This window comes from Alosa sapidissima, chromosome 16, assembly GCF_018492685.1.
Source record: "Alosa sapidissima isolate fAloSap1 chromosome 16, fAloSap1.pri, whole genome shotgun sequence".
NCBI lineage: Eukaryota > Metazoa > Chordata > Actinopteri > Clupeiformes > Clupeidae > Alosa > Alosa sapidissima.
This window is the reverse complement of record NC_055972.1, coordinates 33,346,123-33,368,812: the sequence shown is the minus strand read 5'-3', so window position 1 is coordinate 33,368,812 and position 22,690 is coordinate 33,346,123. Positions and strand designations below refer to the sequence as shown.

The 22,690-nt window shown below is 39.6% G+C and overlaps 1 protein-coding gene across 1 annotated transcript in view; it reads left to right on the top strand.

The window, feature by feature from the left end:
* LOC121685485 (rab11 family-interacting protein 2) overlaps positions 1–22,690 on the top strand; it is a 91,042-nt gene that overhangs the window by 4,997 nt on the left and 63,355 nt on the right. Inside the window, exon 2 of the mRNA XM_042066051.1 lies at positions 19,132–19,520. Within this exon, the coding sequence (XP_041921985.1) occupies positions 19,132–19,520 (389 nt within the window). The remainder of the gene's footprint in view (positions 1–19,131; positions 19,521–22,690) is intronic.

Genomic DNA, 22,690 nt, shown 5'->3' with positions numbered 1-22,690 from the left:
CACATGTGACCATGATTCAATAGTAAATCACGATATATTGAAACTGCAGTCTTGTTTATTACCGCGATGTATTTCAAATGATCACTGAAAGTATAATATTGGACACAATTACTGGATTGGCGAAGGGGAATAGCTTGATGTTAGGTATTATAGCCAAAGTCCGTCTGTGAAAACCGCTCGCTCCTCATTCATTCAACTCTGCTCAACTTTTGCCGCTTGCTCCGCTCAACTTGCTCGCTGCTGAAGGTCACATTCGACCGTTTCTTGGAATCATACCAACGTCAGTGAATGAATAAGTCTGCACTGCTAACCTGTGGTAAAAAAGACTGGCGCAACTACTATACTGTCATGGAAAACAAGTTTTTGTTGGTGGTGAAGAATGTGATTCCATTCTACAGAACCAAACATAAGTTAGTGTCTCTTTCTAGTTATTCAAACAAAGTGTCTTTCAAGTTAGTGAGGTGCAGTGGTAGCCTGCTAGCTAGTAACATCAGACCAGCATTGATCAACGTTGTCTTTGAGGGCTGCGTTTCACGAACCTGAGCTGATCGAAATGTCCTCCTGGGTTGCGGGAGATGATGACACACTGTGAGTTTCCACTTCTTGTCCCTGCTCTGCCCTTTTTTTCTAAAGAAACTTCTAATATCCATTTGTCCTTCTGTACACTTATTTCGCTAAGGCTAGTTAGTAGAAGCACGAAACAGCAATGCGTAATAGCGTAGAGGAGAAGGTACTTGAAATTGTAACATTTTGCAACAAATGATTCTAAACCTGCCCAGATCACGTCAGATTTTCTTGCGCTGCTGTTGATGCACACAATGGACACAAAAAAGTCTCTTCTACGGGGCTATTTATTTCATTCACAATTAGAGTTTTTGTTGTTATTGTTGACGGCCCATAGATCCGGGGCTATCCCCAGAGAATCCGGGGCTATAGCCCCGAATGCCCAGGTCTAACGACGCGCCTGGTATCCTCCCCTGCTGGCTGCCGCTCACATTGCAATTTAACAATAGCCTAAGTAGCCTAAACTAGTCAGAGGTTATTATGGCCCGTCCAGTTTCAGTTCACATATTATATATTGTATTGATGTAGCCTATTTAAAGCATTAACTTTCTTCTCAGTGTTTCCTCTTCATTTAGCGGTGCCACTGCTTCAGAATTAGGGGAGACGCAAAATATTGTCCGGAAGCATAGTAGGCTAAACGCCCTCCGCTGGCTGCTGAAAATTGCAGTTTATGAATAAACAGCAATGCTAATCCGAGGTACCTGTCTAGTTTTATTCCATAAATATATTGTTTTTATAGACGTTAGTGGCATGCGCTATCAAGAGCTTCCATGTGCTACGCATGTTTGTCAACATCGCAAAAACTAAAATTTTCACACAACTTGGTGGAAAGGTGTAGCACAGGCCAAGGGAAACCCATTAATTTCTGAAGCTGATCGTATAACGTTTTTTCCCATAATTTCCCATATCATAGTCTATAGGCCTAAGCTCGCTCGCAACAACAGCAAAAATGAAACTGAGAGGATGTCTCCGCGAAGACACCGCTGTTACATTAGATGCGCACTCAATCGTGAATCGATGCAGTAAAAAAGCAACGACTGCTGGTAGTAACAAAGGTAAATTTCAAAACATTTTGTATGCACTCGCAGTGATGGCCTAATAGGCCTAATGTGAATCGCGGACTAAGTAAAGGAGATTTGCACCAAATAAAGGCAGTGTTGTGGGTTGTGTTTTTACAACGTTGGCACAAAACTTAATTTCTGTCATAAACGAAGTAAGCTAAGCGTTTCTCCCATTGTCAACCTGAACTACCGGTATGTTCAAGCGTTCAAGTGACAATGTGGTTTAATGCATGGGTTAACCTGAAGTGAGTCAGACAGAAGATGGGCCTGTCTTAGTTCCTGAATCCTGTCCCTCTCATGTCACGTTAGGCTAAATGGTGTGATTAGCAACTAGAATAAAAAAAAAACATCCTGCGAGTGACACCCGACCGTTTGTTATACTAACCTTTTTTTTCTTTGGGGGGGGCGCTGCCGCCACTGTTAAAAAAAATCTAGCGGAAACACTGACAGGTATTATAACCTAGATATTTTCTTCCCTATAGGCTAGGCCAGCAACACACGCTGGAAAGATGCAAACAGATCAACTTAACATGTATTTCCTCCTGATTTACGTTATTATATGTTATTAACGTTATACGTTACATTATCAGACGAGTGACAGAAGCACTGCGCATAATTTGACCAGCAGTCTTTCCGTCCATAGTTTGTGAAACAATGTTGCGTCCGAGCAAAGATTCTAGATGCCCAGCGCAACTCCAAAAGGAGCTTGAGGCTGCGCCGGACGCCGGACAAGGCTTTTAAAATCTATATGTCCGGGCCGGCCTAAATTCGAACGTATGGCCACCCTATTGCTAACAGGCTCTTAGGAAGAAGCTGTTCGTCCATTTTAAACTCGTAGTTAGCTTTAGGTTGCACTGTCTACGCCGGTGTTCGCGCTGCAAATCGAAAGAAACTAGAAGATGAAGTTCCCTCCCTTTCAGAACTACAGGTCGCCCGGGATTGGTTTGTGAGTGACTGAGACTGAGGGGTAAAAAAAACCCACTCGCGTCACACACTCACGTTACTGCCTGAGGGAGAGGGAGAAAGCTACCGGAGATTGTCTTAAACATGAAACCAGGGCAAGTCTCGGCTGCCGCTTGAAAAATGTATGACAATAAAATACTCGATACATACGATATACTAATTTTATATATCTCACAAATCTATTTCGGAGATATATCGAGTATATTCGATGTATCGCACAGCCCTACCTGTACCACAAAACTCCCCTGTGGTTCATATTACCTCAACACTAAGAGTAAAACTAGGGGCCAATCTCAATTATCTGTTTTACCCCTTCCCCTTCCCCTATCCCTTCATCTTACCCCTAGCCCTTGTCCCTCGAAACCGAGTGGCAAGACAGGGGTGAAAATATTTCCCTTGGAAATGAGATACCACTAGCCAACCATAAGGGAGAGTGGGATGATTGCAAAACTTGAATTAACGTAATTTACAGAGATTGTACCACACTAATATTTTGTCACCAGCAACCTGTCTTCTGTCAAATAGGCTATCATTGCATTTTCAGCTCGGAATAAAACCGTTCAGGAATTGTGCCTATGTTCGTTCGCAGCCTACCTCCTGGTCCGGGTGAAGGAAACGGGGACAAAATAAACATGCAGTTTGCTATGTAAACATCCCATAACTCCTTCGATATTTTATAATAATATCCAAATGGTCGTTACTTGACACCAGAAGCAACCGCTACCTGTTATAGCCTATGCGAGGAGTCGGCAGCAGTAGGTCTATGCAGCATTCATATCAGATGAGCGGTAAAAAAGTTCAGCGAATTTAGCTGCTGTTGGACTTACATTTCTGACATGGTATGCTGCCAATTCGCGGGGTAGCCTATATCAGACATGGAAATATGTCAAATGCGAGACATTCGCGCAAATAATGATGTACTGTTAACATTCACAAAACAGTGATTTTTGAAAACTTCAAAACAGGACCTTCAATATATGGTCACAAGATTGAATGCAACATAAAACAATTACCATTTTAATTTTATAATCCTTATTAATGCCAACATTTCATGTCAATGAACCTCTCAGTGTGCTTGTTTTTCCAGTGTGAGCGGTCTATGTTGGGTATTTCTCTTACCCCTCGGTTTCAAGTAAGCTCCCGATCTTGCTTGGTTTTAAGGGGTATCTACCCCTTGCCCTTATCCCTACCCCTCGATCGAAATGAGAATTGAGATAGCCCTTCATCTCACGTGCACGCGCAAAACTAAGGGGAAGGGGAGGGGTAAAATAGAGAATTGAGATTGGCCCTAGCTCTAGAAAGGGTCATTCCATGCCAACTCAGCCACCCATGTACATGACACCTCTCAGATTTTGCTGAAAAGCGGTGAAAATATGCCTTATGTTACCAAACAAAGGAATCTGCAGTTTCAGGTCAATATCTCAAAAGGTTTGCCCGTGGTGTTCATTTGAATTTCAAGTGCCACACCCCTTTTTGACACATTGGAATTTCGCATGTCATTTTTGGAGGCCCATAACTTCTCTTATAATAGCGATAGAAGGCTGACAAATGGTGTGTTAGTTCATTTGTACTACAGAATTCTGCAGGCAGAATCAACATTCCTTACTGTTTGGGTGAGAGGTGGGTCACCAAAGTCCTAAAAAATGTTGACGGCATGTGTGATTTTTCACTTTTTGGGAGGCCCTAGCACCACAATTAATGATCATATTTATTCTAAACAGGATTATTTGTTATGTGGAAACCTTGCTCTTGCCAAAATAAATTGGAAGGGTATAGTACCACTGGTTGGGGTTTTATGGGGGTCCAAAAACCCTCTCCGGCAGAGATGACTTTTTTGGAACCCCATATTTGGACCCCCAAATGACCATGTGGGCACTTGATGATCCTAATGGGATTTATACCAGATAAAGATACATATTTGTTCTTTCCTTTAATGAAATAAAACTTTTGACTATGAAGCTCCATAATATTAGGTATAATATTTTATTCTTGATAATGCACCATTTTGGACATTTTTTTTCTCCAGAAGTCTTGAATTTAGATCAGGGAAAATTTAGTGATGATAAAGCGTGAAAATAGTGGAAATAACTTAGTATTATGCTCAGTGATGGCAAACAAATAAATACAGAGGGCCAGATGTACGTACATTTGCGAACGTAGCGTTATCAGCGTCATGGACAAACCGCAGATTGCGAACGCTGTCAGACCCAAGTTTCTGTCGTATTTATCAAACTAGTGTAAACTGCGCCTTTCTCTGCCTTTCTCTGCCCATAAACGCAATTTACGAACATCCACAACTGAATGGCAGAGCCTATACAAGCGCAGTTGAATGAAGTTAACTGATGACAACATTAAAAAGAATCAAATGTTTAGCAATCATGAAATTATACCATACATGATAAGTTGTTTTTACTTATTTTTTTAAACATGTTGGGTCCAAATGTGTTTGTGCTTTGTCGTGAATGTGAAAATGAACAGCTAACTCCTCTGTCAGCTCTAGCCACTGAAAAGAAATAAGCGGAGAAATTAGGCCAATTGCAAAAGCTCTTCAGATTGACGTGGAATTCGGACTTGTGCACTATGCACAAATAGAACTTCAAAAATGCATTTTGCGCAAGAACACAGACTTGAAGATCAAATGGCTTCAGTTTATTTTTTGGAACAATGCCAAAGACTTTGCAAAAAAGTTGCTGTTGAAGCCTGGAGCAGGCTACCATCGCAGTCTACAACCAGTACCTGTAAGTAAAACGTAATTGTCAACTCAAGGAAGTGCTATGTTATATAGGTTTAATGAACTCGCTAGCCTAGCAGGTTTTATTTATGCACATTTGGACAATGCTAGCACTCGCTAGCCAAGCTAAGTTCATGCCATGAAGCTAAAATTAGTTGATAATGGCTGTCATGTTATGGACGAAACCTACTAGCTGTTAGCCAATCATGAGTCAAGCAGCTTAGCTCGTTGAATATTAATGAGAACTGGTGCAAATCGAGCTGAGTCTTCATGCAGGCTTTTAATACCACACTAGAATGGCTTGAAACAAGGTAACCAAGGCATGCACTGCAAAAAATGAATTCTAACCAAGTGTTATTGATCTTATATTAAGATTAAAAAATCTATTTGGTATTGTTTTTAGTATGAAAGGACTTACCTAGCGCCCTCTCAAAAGATCATTTTGACTTAATTTAAGAAGACTTTAACTTATTTTAAGGAGTCTTATCAAGACAAATTTGCTCAACGCACTGGCAAACAAATTTGCTTGTTTTCAAGATGAGATGTCTTAAAATAAGTCTTTTTTTTTTTTAAATTAAGTCAAATGATTTCACAAGAAAGCGCTAGGTAAGTCTCTTTATACTGAAAACAATACCAACTAGTTTTTTTTATCTTGATATAAGATTAATAACACTTGGTTAGATTTTGTTAGATAAACAGTTTTTGCAGTGTGTTTTCCACAAAAAACAGAGTCCATGGTAGAACTTCAGACATTACCACAAAGTAATGAAATATGTGTGCAGGGCAACTTTAAGTGAATGACGTGAAAGTGAAAGTAAGACATTCAAAAGGCCAACGAAAGTTAAGGTTGCTTTTGATAGTACAAATACTTACAAAACTGGTGCTATAAATAGCGATTCTGTTGTCTTTGAAAGGTTCTCTTATTGACGCATTGAACTGCAATTTGGATTAACACCTGCTTTTACAAGGCGGAAGTATTTAGGCACAGAATAGACGTGCGCTGTCAGGAGCAGTCTTTGTACATAACGCGGAATACATAATTAAGCGCTCTTTACGCTTCCCCTCCCATTTTTTTACGCTAAACTCCCACTTTCCCCTGTATCCTCCCATGAATGCATATGCATGACCATAGCCATGTTCAGCTCCCGCAACAGGCAGTTTGCGCTTTTACATCATTGCGGCCTGTTTATACATACCTCGCAATGATTTTACACGCACGTTGCGAAACAAATACACCTGAAGTGGGCGCAAACGCGTTAGTACATCTGGCCCTGAGACTTTCACGGATTAACCCCTTATCCCCCATGAAAGAGACCCGCCATCAAACTTTTAAAGAACTAAATAACAAGAATGTTACATAGTGTAAGAACACTACAAATAGAAGGGAGTTTTTCCTTGCCCCTGTCACTCTCCAAATAAAATTTAATTGAAAATTAAATTGAATAGTGTCTAACTATTATCCAAGAAATTGTGGAAGCAGTGACATAATTTTGTCATGGTCCTTTTGGTCAAGTTTGTATTGGCGAGCACTGCGTCCATAGATGTCTGGCACACTGACACAACAAATGATATGTTGGAATGAACTAAATAACAAGAATGTTACATAGTGTAAGAACACTACAAATAGAAGGGAGTTTTTCCTTGCCCCTGTCACTCTCCAAATAAAATTGAATTGAAAATTAAATTGAATAGTGTCTTTAACTATTATCCAAGAAATTGTGGAAGCAGTAACATAATTTTGTCATGGTCCTTTTGGTCAAGTTTGTATTGGCGAGCACTGCGTCCATAGATGTCTGGCACACTGACGCAACAAATTATATGTTGGAATGGCACCCAACAGGGGATCTGTCTTTGATCCGATGGCCATTTGAGGATGTTGTTGACACACTGCATGAATTTCACAAAAACAACACCATGTTCACCTGAACGTTCAACAATGTTTCCAATGAACCAGTCATAATACAGGCAATGTATTTTCCTGGCGGGAAAATAGATTTTTGTGGCTGATCTGACTGCGAGTGTTCTGAATCCGATTGTTGTCTTGGATCGACATCTGTGAGTATTGTATCCTGTGATATTCTTTTCATCCGTATCTTATTTTTGGAAATTGGTAGAAGATATTAAAAACACAAGGAAACGTACGAATTGGAGAGACGTTACGCCTCGGCCAAAACGATCAGTGGAACATGATCGCATCATTGCTTTATACCAATTACCAAAAATAATTGATTCTGCAAAAATGCCAAAAAATGAAATGCGAAATTCCAATGTGTCAAAAAGGGGTGTGGCACTTGAAATTCAAATGGACATATTGACCTGAAACTTCAGATTCCTTTGTTTGGTAACATAAGGCATATTTTCACTGCTTTTCAGCAAAATCAGAGAGGTGTCATGTACATGGGTGACTGAGTTGGCGTGGAATGACCCTATAGTGGCAACTGGGTGATGAGCAGGATACGGCCTTCGAGGTGTTCTGTTCCCTTCTCTTCACGTTCCATGAATGAATGAAAGCGGATGCCTTATCTTGCAATAAACGGATCCCGACACTCTTTCAACTACATGAAACTTAATAGTGAACCATTAAATACCCCACAGATTTCAGTGGTCATCAGTCCCAATATTTAGCAATATAATCAAACAGTCCAAATGTAAATTAAATCCCAAATTAAACATCTTCTGCTTTTGATAGCCTACCGGTATGCCTCTCCTAACCAAAAGTAGGCTAGGCCTGTGTCTCACAATAATACGCACCACGTAAGAAATAAAGACCTAGCTGCCTCGAATACAAGCCTGCCCCAAAGGTGCTGAGCTTTGCGCAGCCTAAATAAAGGACCCAAGCCATAATTTGAGGATTTATGATAGTCTTGAAAACAAAACTCACTGCTAGGGCTGGGCGATATGGCTGAAAATTGTATCACGATATAAGTATTTCATATCAGTCTATATCGATAATAATTGATTTTGGAAAAAAAAATCTATTTCAGATAAGGACGAAGGGAAAAAAGTTCAATTTAAACACTTTTATTTTAAACTTAACCTTCCTCTGATTTGAATCACCTCAGTTATCAATCAAAGCAAACAGGGAAAAGAAATAGCAACAATCATGACAAACACTCAAATAAATAAATGTGCCTGGAAATATTGTAAACAAAGTAGCTTAATTTGCTATTTCATCATAGTCTACTGGTTAGACTGTTTAGTTTTCCCACATGTGTTTAAGTTTCAAATGAATACTTTTTCTTCTTTGGGACAGGCCCGTTTGAGTCTTGGAAAATACTTTTCCATTTGCATCGGGATCGAGATGATTAGAAAATTTGAATGCAACAGTTTTGAACAAATTCGTGCAGCGTGCTAATGATGGTAACCGGATTTAATAGTATTTAGCCAGTCGTCTTGCACGATTGTAAATGTTTGGATTACATGTGCATGCTGAGGAGGGATGCGCCTGTTGAGAGGGAGGGAGAGAGAGAGAGTACACGGGGCAAGGACTCATTGAGAGTCTGTGTTGAGGTAGGCCTACTTCTATCGCCTACTCTGGTAGAGTTGCACATACTAGCTACAATGCAAGATATATTTAGCCTATTTATTTATGGACAACGTAAGGCGGGAGGTGTGTGTTGCTTTTAATTATCGAATGTTCTATCGAACATATTTTTTATTGATATCGATTACATGTCTATTGCGATACATCGCTATCGTGTTATCGCCCAGCCCTACTCACTGCCATGTATTATTTGTTCGCTGTTTTGCTACAAATTATCTTTCACGTAATGAATGCACACACTAGAAAGTGAAAGTAGGCCTACAATGCACTCCGTGTCTGTAGCTGTCTGTTCACGTCCGCAATCGATTATAACGTTCCTCAAATGGAAAACACATCCATGTTCTCTCGCTGTCATGCTTCTGTGTTTGCAAAATTCCTGACGGTTCCTGAGTGCTAAACTTTTGTTTTCCTTTCCTGTCGATAGTGGTTGATGTAGAAGCACCTAGGCTATAATTTGACTTCAGTGGTGACAAATCCTGCTGAGAGAGAGAGGCACCTGCAAAATGGTCCTGCGCGCGTGTGTCTCTGCATGGGGCTACGTTCAATTGAAGTTAGAGTTGGTCCGTCCAGTCCACTATTCACTCCTTCTTCATTAACATTACCGGTAGGTTTCTCAATATTTTTGGCCTCTATTTGTCCAGTTACATAGTCTGTCTGTTCTTGGTCTTGGCTTGATTTTGTGAAATAAATTTCTAAATATCACCTGCTTGCTGCAGCTTCGGTCTGCACATTCTTTTAAAAACGTTTAAATCTTTTTCTGTCTCGTGAGCATTTAATCTGCTGCCAGTTTGTGACTCCACATCGCCCAAAATGCTTGATTGCATTGCATTCTCCACGTTTTTAGATACATTTTCATGTACCATATCAGCATTTGTGTTCAGTGAATCTTTTGTAAATTGCTTTACAATTACCGTCCGGCCTATAGGCCTATCGCCTGGCTTGCCTCAGCTTCGGTCACGTCCTTTTAAAACAGCATCTTTTTCTCTCTCTCGTGAGCATTGAATCTGCTGCCAGCTTGTGACTCCATTGCCCAAAATGCTTGAATGCATTGCATTCTCCACATTTTAGCTAAATTTTGGTGTAGCCTACCACATGGCATCTTTCAGTGAATCTTTTGTTTACAATTACCTTTTGGCCCTCCTCTTGGCTTCCTTTCACTTCGTCTTCATTAATATTAATCTTTTTGGCCTCAATAGTCCAGTTACATAGTCTCTTTTTTTGGTTTTGGATTTTGTGAAATACATTTCTAAATATGCGACCGGTGTGACTTATATATGTGTTTTTCCTCGACTCTGGAGCGATTTATAGTCTGGAAAATACGGTACTACTACATGTCTATTTCTTGAATGTACAGAGAGTTTAACCCCTACTGAAGTCAAATTCCTTGTATATGTAAGTATACTTGGCCAATAAAAACTGATTCTGATTCTGAAAAGGGTTCATGAACATGTTTTCTAAATGTGTTTCTTTCAATACCACCATGGCAACAAAGAGAAGTAGGCTATTATTCGAAATGTAAGCTGACTATTGTCAAATCTGCCAAACAAAATTCGTGAGAAAATTTATGTTTTATTCGTCCCCATCTAGGGCTGGGCGATATGGACCAAAACTGATATCCCAATATTTTGGGGCTGATTGGCGATATACTAGCCTGACGAGCCAGACCCACATTAAAATGTAGGGTCTGGGCACTCACCGTTTGCAGTACTCAGTCCGAGGGGCGGGATAATCGGTTGTCTTTCAAATTCCCTCTGCACGCAATAGGACAGCGCTAGTCCCATGCGTTTACCACCAGCGGAGCTAGTTGGCTAGTTCAAACTTTTGCCAACTTAATAAAAGCTTAAAGCCCTCCTTACACTGACAGACTTTGGAAAGATTTGCAAAGATTTGGAAATGATTTTTGAAAGACTACAGTCTCAGACCCTCTCACATCTAAAGACAAGTAGTAGAGTTTTAAGTCACAGACTATGATTTTGCAATGAATAGGGATCTTGCAGGGTCACTATTTACAAGACTGCAACTAGATTCCTTTAAATTATTACCCATCGTGCAATAGATAAACAGGAACTGAAATGATAGCATACTAAACTCAAAGTCGTATTTTCGTGTTTCTGCAGCATTGTTTCATGCGTGACATCCCTAACCGATATAGATTTGTTCTGTCACGTGGAAGAGCAGATTAAATGTGTATGTATAAGAAATGACAAATATTATAAGAATAACAAATAATTATATAGGCTACAGCTGTCGCCTACTTTGCCCCTTCCTGTTTGGTGTTGGAGAGAGGTCACTATTGTTTTTTATAGTTCACGTCACTATTTGCATGAGCCACGACTAGAAAGACTTGCGATAATATCAAACATGTTTGATATTGTCGTAAAGGCAAAACTAGAAAAGGACTGACTCCGACTGACTTAAAACCGCTAAGATTGGCACCTTACACTTAACGATCTAGTTGACGGGAGCGCGCCGCGATTCCAGTACAACTCCCATGATTTCTGTCCGAGTTTGGAAATGTAGTCGCCGACTGTGAAAACAGACCAAAATCGTACAATGTAAGGCCGCCATAACTCGTGTCACACTGTTCGCCAACAGCAACATTATTATGACCGCCGCTAGCGAAGCAGACACCGAACCACCGGGGCACATGAAATTTGGTGGGTATGTAGCCCCACTAGACTTACGTCCCCGGGGGCCACTAAGGGGGCCACTTGGGCCCCCCGAACCGCAAAAAAAGCAGTTTTTCCTAAATAACTACCTGAACCGTGACACTGAGGATGAAGAATCTTTTATGGTATGTTGGTTCTCAAGGGCCCACATCAACCTGGCCCATAATCACTCATTTGTGATCTGCACCCCCCCCCCCCCCTCCCCCCGGTAAAAAATGAAAATGCAATATTATTCTGCTTTAATCGCCCCTATCTTCAGTTAAGATGTTCAGAACTGCACCAAATTGTATGTGTATGATTGACCTGGCATTCTCTGGGGGTATGTCAAGTTTCGTAGAATTTCATACATGGGGGGGTCTAAAAAAATTAAGTTATGTGGTGGTGCACACATATACACACGCACACACACACACAAGCACGCACATACCATCAGTATCGGCAATTACAACGGCCGATACGTAATTACAAATTCAGTAGGATTAAAGGAAAAACAAATATTCATTATAATTTGGCTGGATTTCCAGTATTGGCGTTACGTAGTCGTTTGTCCACCAGATGGCGCATCATTGCAGTGAGATGTAATTTTGTTGGAAGTTAATCTAAAGTGGGTTGGAAAGACAATACGCTTCCTACTAGACTGTAGTTTACCGCAGAGAACGTCTAATAAGGGTAGGATGATTTCTGCATGACGTGTAATTCACATTTATTTTTGAAGTCGAAATAAATCTGAGAATGTTTATCGGACATGCTTGGTTTTTACTGCAGGTAGGCTACGTTAACCCTTAACAACGTTAACTATCTGTAAAAGCGTACCGTCACACTTTTGTGTTTGGAATGTTGCTACATAAGTATTCTAATTGCTGCTTAACAATGGGCTACCACTTGTTGGCTAACATGGGCTGACATTGTACATTCTCAAAGTCAAAGATGGTCTCTCGCAAATCACTTTGCCACTACCATTTTGTTATGTCCACATTTTGCAGATCTAGTTTATATTATGATTGTGTGGTCGGGCTATACATGACAATCCACGGAAGTGGCAAGTATTGGGAAGACGTTTACTTACAGGAGGCTACAAATGTTGCTAGTGTGGGTAGCTTCACTGCCATTTATTGCCAAATTTCTGAATGTCAGTCATTACACCAAGCACAATAAAACAAGCAAAATTAGTGATTTTTTTTAAATTAAATGATGATGTTATTCAGTGTTTAGTCAAATATCATGGCCACTGATAAGATGAAAATCAAAATGACTGCGAAATGTACGGAATGCTGGAAACAAACATCGTTCATTCACAAGCCTAATGTAGCTTTGAGTAACGCACGGCTCAGGAAACAGTTTGCTACATTCATTAAAACTCGCACAAGAAATGCGCATACATCTTTATCTTGTCCCATTATAATCACAGCTTTATTTGCGCAATAGCAGTGCATCCATCAAGTCCGTCAATGCAAAACATTACAGCGACCGGCATCTCAAAGTATATTCATTCACAAAACAATCGTAGTATTTACGCTATACAATATCATAGATAATATTAGATTAGGTATGGCACATTTGAAAAGGCGTCAGCATACTGATGAAGAGATCAGGGTTATTTTTACATCTAATGATGACTCTGACATTGAACCTGAACCTGCACCGTTGGAAACTCTCCTCTGACGAGGAGTTGCCGGACAATTTGGCAGCTCTGGAGGAAGAGGCGTCGGAGGAGACCGGGGATGTCAACTGGAGGGAAGGAAACTTTTGTCCGAAAAGTGTCAACTTTTCCAGGTCTTTGTCAGGGGTTAGGAAGCAACCTGACAATCCGACGGAGGTGGAGTGTTTTAAAATGTTTATCACTCCCTCCACTGTGGCTACTATTGTGGCAGAGACCAACAGCTATGCCCAGACACTGAGGGAGAAGTTAAACTGTGTTGGAAAGCTGGCAAGGTGGGTGGACACCTCAATAGCTGAATTGTATCTCTTTTTGGCCGTCTTAGTTCTCATGGGTCTAGTTAAAAAGAACAACATCAGAGATTACTGGACCACAAATCCCCTGCTATCCACACCATTCTTTGCCACTGTGTTCTCTCAGGACTGCTACCTCTTGCTACTTAGAGCTCTGCATTTCACCGGCATGACCTCAACTGACCCCTTCCAAAAAATTCGATCTGTTTTGACCCCAATTATCTCATCTTTCAGCCAGATTTTTTATCCCCACCAAGACCTATGTATTGACGAGTCGATGATGAAGTGGAAAGGGCGACTATCCTTCAAACAGTACATTCCATCAAAACGACATCGATTTGGCATCAAACTGTTTGTGTTGTGTGACGTAAAGACAGGATATGTTCAGAACATGATAATTTACACAGGGAAATCGACAGATATTACCATGTCTGAGGGTGTGGGGATTTCTGGGTCAGTTGTTCTCACATTGCTGGAGCCTTTTCTGGATAAAGGTCACATTCTATATGTGGATAATTGGTACACTAGCCCTGCCCTTTTTAATCTTTTGCAGCATACAACTGGTGCCTGTGGTACTGTTAGAGCCAACAGGAAAGGCATGCCACATTTCCCTAAAAAATGCCACATTTCCCTAAAAAAATGTCTATGGTGATGCTGCATTTTTCAATAATGGACAAATGCTGGCTGTGAAATGGCATGATAGGCGTGATGTGCATGTTTTGTCCACTGTGCACTCCGGAGACATGGTACCAACGGGCAAAGTGGACTATGCCACAGGTCAAGGAGTGGTGAAGCCAGTCTGTGTGGTGGAATAACAAGAAAATGGGATCTGTGGATAATTTAGATAAACGAAACACCTTTGTTGACTGCTCGAAAGTCCTTCAAGTGGTACAAGAAGCTATTTTTTTTATGTGCTGGATGTGGCTGTTTTCAATAGCTATGTGCTCCACCATGAATTGACCAGACAGGAGACGTCAGTTGCTGGAGGAATTCCACACTGCGAGGAGGCCTTCAAGTGGTGGCCGTCCAACACTTGACAACCCAGTCCGTCTCACTGCTCGCCACTTCCCATCACTGGTGACACAGACATCTCAGCAGGGTATTCGCACAAGGAGGCGTTGCAGGGTCTGCCAGACAACAACCAGGCGTCAACAGCTGCGGAAGGCCACCAAGCACATGTGTGTCCCCTGTGATGTACCACTGTGTGTGACTCCCTGCTTTGAGGAATACCACACCCTCAAGCATTTCTGAGTGTCCAGTCATGTCAGGAAAAGATAAAAAACATACAAACAGTAGTTAATATTTCAATAATCTATTAGTTTTAAAGACAAATGACAACTTTTTGTTCCTGTGTGTGTGTGTGTGTGTGCGTGTGTCTGTGTGTTCATGCCTACATAAGGCATACGTGTTTACCTCATGGGCCTTCCAATAAATGGCTTCAAAGTTCTTGAATTAATCTGACCGTTTTAGACATTCATTTTTGTCTTTTACCTTGTTTCCAAAATTTTAAATTGAAACATCCTTTATCAGATATTGAAACCCTTAGGTTCAGAAAGTAAAATTCTCATATTGTGTGCATTGGGTTCATTCAAAACAGCTAATTTCCTTTCATGCCTCGTCTGCCTGGTTTAAGATTTGTGCTAACAGAATTAGGTTTATTGAATAGATGGAATATGATAGCCTATGCCGTTCACTTTCTTTAGTGTGTCTTCCACTTCTAAAAGTATATATCCTGACTAAGGCTACTCACAGAGTTCACTACCATCGACCAACTATCTTGCCGTCTTCCCCTCAAACACAACAAAGACCAGTATGCTAACATTATATGATAATGACATCTGTAGGCTACAACATCGATTGCTGTAAATGATAACGCTATAACGTATGAACTGATTTCTAGATTTGATACATAAACTAGAAAATGTAATTTCGAGGAAATTACCAGTGCATGAAAATATAAACATACTGTATATAACATAAAATGCCAAACAAACTCGCACATGAAACCACACATAAAGTATAAACTTCTCAAAAATGAGTTGATAGACAGTAGATAGTTTAAAAGTTGTTGATAGACAGCTAGTTTAATAGATAGTTTAAAAGTAGACCGTTTAAAAGTTGAAGGTAAATAGTTTAAAAGTAGTTGACAGACTGATAGTTTAATGCGTGTTGATAGACAAATAGTTTAAAGGCTCTATATAGGTAGAAAGTTGACGATAACTGACAGTTGGAATGGCTCTAATGTTTGCTAGCAGTTATGCTAACAAGGCTAATTATTCTGACCAAGTTACTTAGCTAACTTAGCTCATGTTTTCTAGCAGTTTTGGAAAAAATGCTAACTATGCTATCAATGCTAACCATGTGATTTAGCTAACTTAGCTAATCATTTTTAGCAGGAATGCTAACTATGCTAACATGTTAACTTTGCTAACCATGTTACTTAGCTAATCATTTGTAGCAGTTTTTACTAAAAATGCTAACAATGTTAATATGCTAACTATGCTAACCATGTGACTAAGCTAACTTAGCTAATCAATTTTAGCAGTTCTGTTAAAATGATAACAATGCTAACTAGCTAACTAGCTAGTGAGGAATTTTATTTTGAAACAGTTGAAGGCAGAGGAAACAGTTGATGGGAGTCATAGTTGATAAACAGCTACAGTAACAGTTGAACAGTTAAAAAGTTGGATAGTTTAAAGGGACTTTTATTTTGAAACAGGAAGCAGTTGAACAGGATCTAATAAGAAGCCTGGGAAGAACAGTACAGTGCATTTTCATGCACTGTAATAAGAAGAAATCGGATAACAATAGAGTGCATTTTTCATGCACTCTAATAAGAAGCCTAGGAAGAACAGTACAGTGCATTTTCATGCACTGTAATAAGAAGAAATCGGATAACAATAGAGTGCATTTTCCATGCACTCTAACTAGAAAACGCAATTCCAGGGAATTACCAGTGCATGAAAATGCAAAATATATTGTTAAAACAGATGATGTGCTAATTGGCAACCAACATGATGAGGTTTAATATAGTTGGAATGACTGAACTCGGTAGATGAGGTTTAATATAGTTGGAATGACTGGACAGTTAAATAGGGTGACAGATTAAAAGGTTAAATGATTTTCTAGGTAGATGAGGTTTAATATAGTTGGAATGACTGAACAGTTAAATAGCTGGATAGTTTAAAAGGTTAAATTATTTGCTAGGTAGATGAGGTTTAATATAGTTGTAATGACTGAACAGTTAAATAGGTGGATAGTTTAAATGGTTAAATTATTTGCTAGGTAGATGAGGTTTAATATAGTTGGAATGACTGAACAGTTAAATAGCTGGATAGTTTAAAAGGTTAAATTATTTGCTAGGTAGATGAGGTTTAATATAGTTGTAATGACTGAACAGTTAAATAGGTGGATAGTTTAAAAGGTTAAACTATTTGCTAGATAGATGAGGTTTAATATAGTAGGTCTATCTTTGCAACATGTTTTAAATTAATCTGAATGAAGACACGTAGGCTACATTCGCAAAGAGGAGAAACAATTGAATTTGATTTACAATGAAACGTTACATTTAGTTTACATGTATACATTTCGTTTACATGTTGTTGGTGGCGTTATTGCATCCCTTAGTTAGGCCTACAATGCACAATTATTCCCTCGCGATTGAGAGTTCCTGTAACCGCATGTTCATTTCATAACATTGCGACGTGAAATACCACAAAAAGCGGCTTAAAATTGATTGTGAATAGGTCTTAGTGAGTTAGGAGTCCTTTCGACTTCTAAGCTGTCCCAGACAGACTTAGGTGCTACTTTTAGGTCCAAAATGCTTCGTGAATTACTCTTAGTCAAAAAATGTAGGAGTCCTAAAGTTACGAGTAACACGCCAATTATTTTTAGGAATTTCTCCTATATTTGCCTACAACAACCAAAACCAGTTGTCAACATGTAGGCTAAACTAAATGTATTTTTTTTTTATTGTAGGCCTAAATTAAATTGTTTCTCCTCTTTGCACACATGTCTTCATACAGATTCATTTAAAAAATGTTGCAAAGATACTGCATTATCCGTAGTATTTTTCATTAGGCTACTAGGCTTTTTGTTTTGTCTTACTCTTTATTTATTTAGGCTATTTATTCATCATCTTCCGTCCTTCGCACTACTTGTGTAGCGCACATATTCTCAGACCTGTCACTCATCATCGTAGGGGAGGTTTTTGGAATCATTCCTGGGTTATAATCATCAGCCAATCAAGGTGGTTACTTCAGTCAAGCTTGTGCATGAGTAATGGCGTCGTCAACCATAGCAACGGAGCTCTTCATTTATCTTAGGAGTTGTCACTTCTCCTTACTAAGAGTAGGTCTGAGAGGTTTTGTGAATAACTTTTAAGAGAAAACTCCTAGGTAAAAGTTCTTAGTGCGATTTAGGAGTACTCCTAGTGGTAAGATACTGTAAAATGCTTTGTGAATATGGGCCCTGACGTGCAGTTTTCTGTGGAACTACTATGCTTCAACCACAAATCTATTTTTCTTCATTTGCATCTGTCACTCATAGGTTTTTAAAACTGCCAGTAGCTTCCCACTCACAGTTAATGTGATTGCATTGTTTTTTGCAAGGTAGTTGCGAAGGCATTGAATGAAAATAGGAATATTGAGTATAAAATGTATATATTTCAGATATACACAGGAGAAGTATAAAATTCCTTGTCCTATGTATGGATTTACTACCAAAAACATCAACAAAGCAACTTTTGTGGAGAAAACAGAGCAGCCTTTAAAATACTAGCTCACCAGGATTCAAGTGATTAATACATTTTCATCTGTTACGATGGTCCAACAAGGTCTTTGTTCAGGAAGTGGTTTATCTGTAACAGTTATCAGGATAATAACGTTGTCTTTGTTAAGTGACTTGGCAACCTACATAATAAATAATTATTTGGGGTTAGCGACTCACCAGGATTGAAGCTTTTCGGTCAAAAGAAATGTGTTTGATTTCTGTTTGGTCAATATTATTCTTGTTTTGATTAATATTCTTATTCTTTCTTTCTGTATCGTTAGTTATCCGTTCCGACGTCTGTCTCTAATTTGTAGTAGCAGTTGTTTATTATTATTTGTTTGTTTGAACCTGTCTCGTGCGCCCTCTAGGTCACCAAAGAATTATTGGTACATCACAATGGGCAAGTTGGCTATCCATGTGGGTTACATGCGCATTTCACTAGGGTTATTAAGCAGACACCTTCCTTCATCAGTGTTTTGGTGAATTAGGCCCATGACTCCTTCAAAAGGCTCATGTGGTGTTTGGCATCCCAGACCCTTCCCCCTCCACACTCATGATGAGTTCTCTACCAATAAATACCAATTTGTTGCTGTGGTATACAGGTTAACAGTCAGCATCTGCTATTCTGCACACATGCAGAATCTCTCACAAAATGGTGCAACTTATTAAGGAACAGTAATTGAGTAATTGATTTCTGTAGATACTGTACACAGCACAAAACAGATCAACTGTGGTAAATATTTGGTAAAAATCTGAAAATGAATATTAGGGATGTCATAAATGTCACAAGGCCCACCAATTAACAAGAAGTGATAAACAGCTGTGCAAAAGTACAATAAAAAACATATTTTTTAACAGTAATGTCTGAATGTCTTTCAGCTGGTATACACTGGAGTCTAAACCTGGGAAGAAGTGTAAAGAAAGAGGCAGGATCCAGGTGAGCATCCAGTTCACGCGCAACAACAAGACCAGCAGTATGTTTGAACTCTCTGTCAAGCCTCGCTCACCCTTCTTCAAGCTCAAGGATAAAATGAAAGGCTGCAAACAGCATAGTGGAAACTTCTCCAACTCATCATCAATTGTTTTACCATCTTCTGGACCTAGTAGTTCAAAAGCCAAGCCACAGCAAGTCTCAGAGTGTCCTATTCAACTCCAGTCTGAACCTAAGCATGTACAGTCATTAGTCAGTAAACACAAACTTTCGGCTGCCCAATCCTTGTCAGATCTCATTGGCTCCAACTTCTGCTCTAAAATGGATTCTGAGAGTGGTAAGGTGCATTATGACTGTCTTTTTCAAATTCAAGTAATACATGTTTGCACTGTAAATATTTATAATCCAGGTACCCAGGTAAGTTACTTGCCAGAAATGGTGAAGATGTGATGTCCTTATTGGCCCTCATATTCCTGCTGTATGGACCAGTCTGCTGTTGGCCTTTTGTTATGACTTGACTCATTAAAGGACAATTCCGGCACAAAATGAACCTAGGGGTTAATAACACATGTGTACCGAATTCGACCGTTCGCTGGGATTTTGTTTTCATGCTAGTCGAATGTGACCAGTTTTATTGCAAACCGCTAATTAGCGTTTAACGCTAGCCTTCGGGGCACACGTACAGTAGAAAGAAATCGCTATTTCTATACCACTAAAAAGGCTCAAAATAGCACCACACTTACACAGTAGCATAATGAGGGTTTCTACATGTAAACCGAAGCATTGAGAACTTTGTAAGTGTACAGGCAGTTTATTAAAAACTTCGCGACATTCATATCCACGATACTGTGTCGCGGTGTGAAAAGGCAGAATCGCGACACACCCTTTCTCAGGGCTCTACACTAACATTTTTTTTCAGGAGCACTTGTGCTCCCAAGTTAAAAAATTTAGGAGCACAGACAAAAATGTGGGCGCACAGTCAGTTAAGTCACATTAAGGATGACTGACAACATTTAGGCTACAGGAAACAGGATTGTAAAGATCAGTGCCTACTTTATTTTCAGTCTGTTTCATTTTCCTACATTTTGTTAATGTAAAATAATATAATACATTGCCATATTTGCATTTAGCCTGTACATCAAGTATCCTGCCAAATGTAGGCTAATTTATTTATTTGTGAATCCATCTATAGCTAAACCAAATATGCCCATGGTGACCTATCTGACTGCATACTGCCTAATACTACTACTAAAACAGTCCATTTTCTCTTCCACAAAACCCAACATAGGCTAATCAAGGATATATGTTTTATACTTTTAGTTTTTATTTGAAATATCTGCATTGATAGGGGCAGTAGGCAAACGTTAGGCCTACTTTCGTTTTGCACTTCAGCTTGTATTCGGTGTAAACAAACAAGCATGCATGGAAGCCTGGAGTTGTTACCTGGAGAGGTTACTTTTGTGCCGGTTCGCTACAGCTATATTTTGCTTATTGCAGCCAATACATCAACTGGGCTGAAAGGCATGTTAGGTTACCTTTCCTTCTCTCACTGCATTCTCAGAATCTCATCCTGTTCCTCCGATATCCGATTAATTCGGTGGATAGAAGAACTAATTTCTTCAATCTTTGCATCTTGGCTGGCTAGTCTAACTTTCCGCTTTTTCTGCGCGCTCTTGGATTTGATAGAAGCGACTACTAGCGAAACTGCTAACGTTGATGGGAGGTGTAGTTTTTATGCTGCATTCGCGACGTGATTCTATGGTTTGCACCAGTAATGTTTCTCGATGTTGCGGTGTATTTTGCAGACAAACATTGACATGGTTAGAAGTCATTCGCACCAGTGCGCCTAAATACTGTAGAGCCCTGCTTTCTAGTGTTTCACACAGTGCTTTGCAGCTTATGCGGCCGCAAAAGCAACCCACAACTCCCGCTTTACTTATCGGTAGCCTACGTTGTCCAAAAACAAATAAATAAATAAATAATAATTTCATACCTCTTCTTGCTTTCATTGTAGACTAGGTGTGCAACTTTACCAAACAGTATAGAAGTAAACCCCCTCTCCTTGCCCCGCTCTCTCTCGCGCTCCCTCCCTCTCACTCTCCCTCCCTCTCCTGCTCAATGAACACGCGCGACTTAAATAAAACATTCACAATCGTGAAAGCAAGGACGCATAGACGACTAGCTAAATTACTATTAAATCCGCTTAGCATCATTAGCATGCTGCACATATCTGTTTAAAACTCTTGCATTGAAGTTGACTGATCATCTCAATACCAACGTTTCCCAAAAGGGCCTATCCCAAGGAGAACAAGTATTACCTTGAAATAGCTTATAGGGTAAACCAGTCCAATCTCCTACCCGTACCACATCAACCTCAGATTTCCCCCATGGATCATATTTCCCCAACACTTACAGCAAAGTTAGCACTCCTAAATATCAGATCTCTTTCAAACAAATCATTCTTAATTTATGATCTAATTTGCACACACAACCTTGATTTTTTACTTTTAACTGAGACATGGTTAGATCAAGCAAACAGTGCTGCTACTCTCATCGAATCAGCTCCCCCAAACTTCAGTTTCTTGAGTGCTACCAGAGCAAATAAAAGAGGTGGGGGGCAATTTTCAAGACGTCTTTTCAGTGCAATCAGTCGTCATTCGGTGACTTAATTTCATTTGAATATCTGTGTGCATGCATTAAGTCTTCTCCTCAGATTTTATTACTGACAATTTACAGGCCTCCAAAACATTCAGCTAAAGTTTTTCTTGAAGAGCTAGGTGAACTGCTATCAGTTGTTTGCATAGAGTTTGACTGTCTTATTATATCAGGGGATCTAAACTTGCATGTGGATAATCCTGAAAACAATTATGCCAAGGAATTCATTGCACTAATCGATACTTTCTCCCTAACACAGCATGTACAGGGGCCAACACACTCTCTCGGCCATACCCTCGACCTTGTTATCACAAAGGGTCTCGATGTCTCTACAGCTGTTAAAGACCTGGCCTTATCTGATCATTTCTGCGTGTTCTTTGATGTGTCTATGTCCCCACACACTCAAAACACAGCTATGATGGTAAAAAGGAGAATCATAAATGATCAGACAAGTGCTCTCTTTGAGAAAGTACTTTCACTAAAGTCAAGTCAACTGTCAGACTCTGAAGACTTATTTGATCACTTTAATGCAAAAATGGCAAACATTATGGATGACATTACAATTCAAGAAAGTTAAGGACAAACAGAAAGCACCATGGAGGCAAAATCCAGCAGTTAAACTTCTAAAAAGAGAGTGTAGGAAGACTGAAAGAAAATGGCGTAAATACAAACTTCAGATCCACTATGAAATCCATAAAGAGATTCTGATGCTCCGCACATATAACTCTGAAATATGCAAAGCAAGACAGTCTTTCTTTTCTAACATTATCAATAGAAGTTCAAATAACACTCGTATTCTATTTTCAACTGTTGATAAGTTAACAAATCCCCCCTCACAATTAGCGCCTGAAC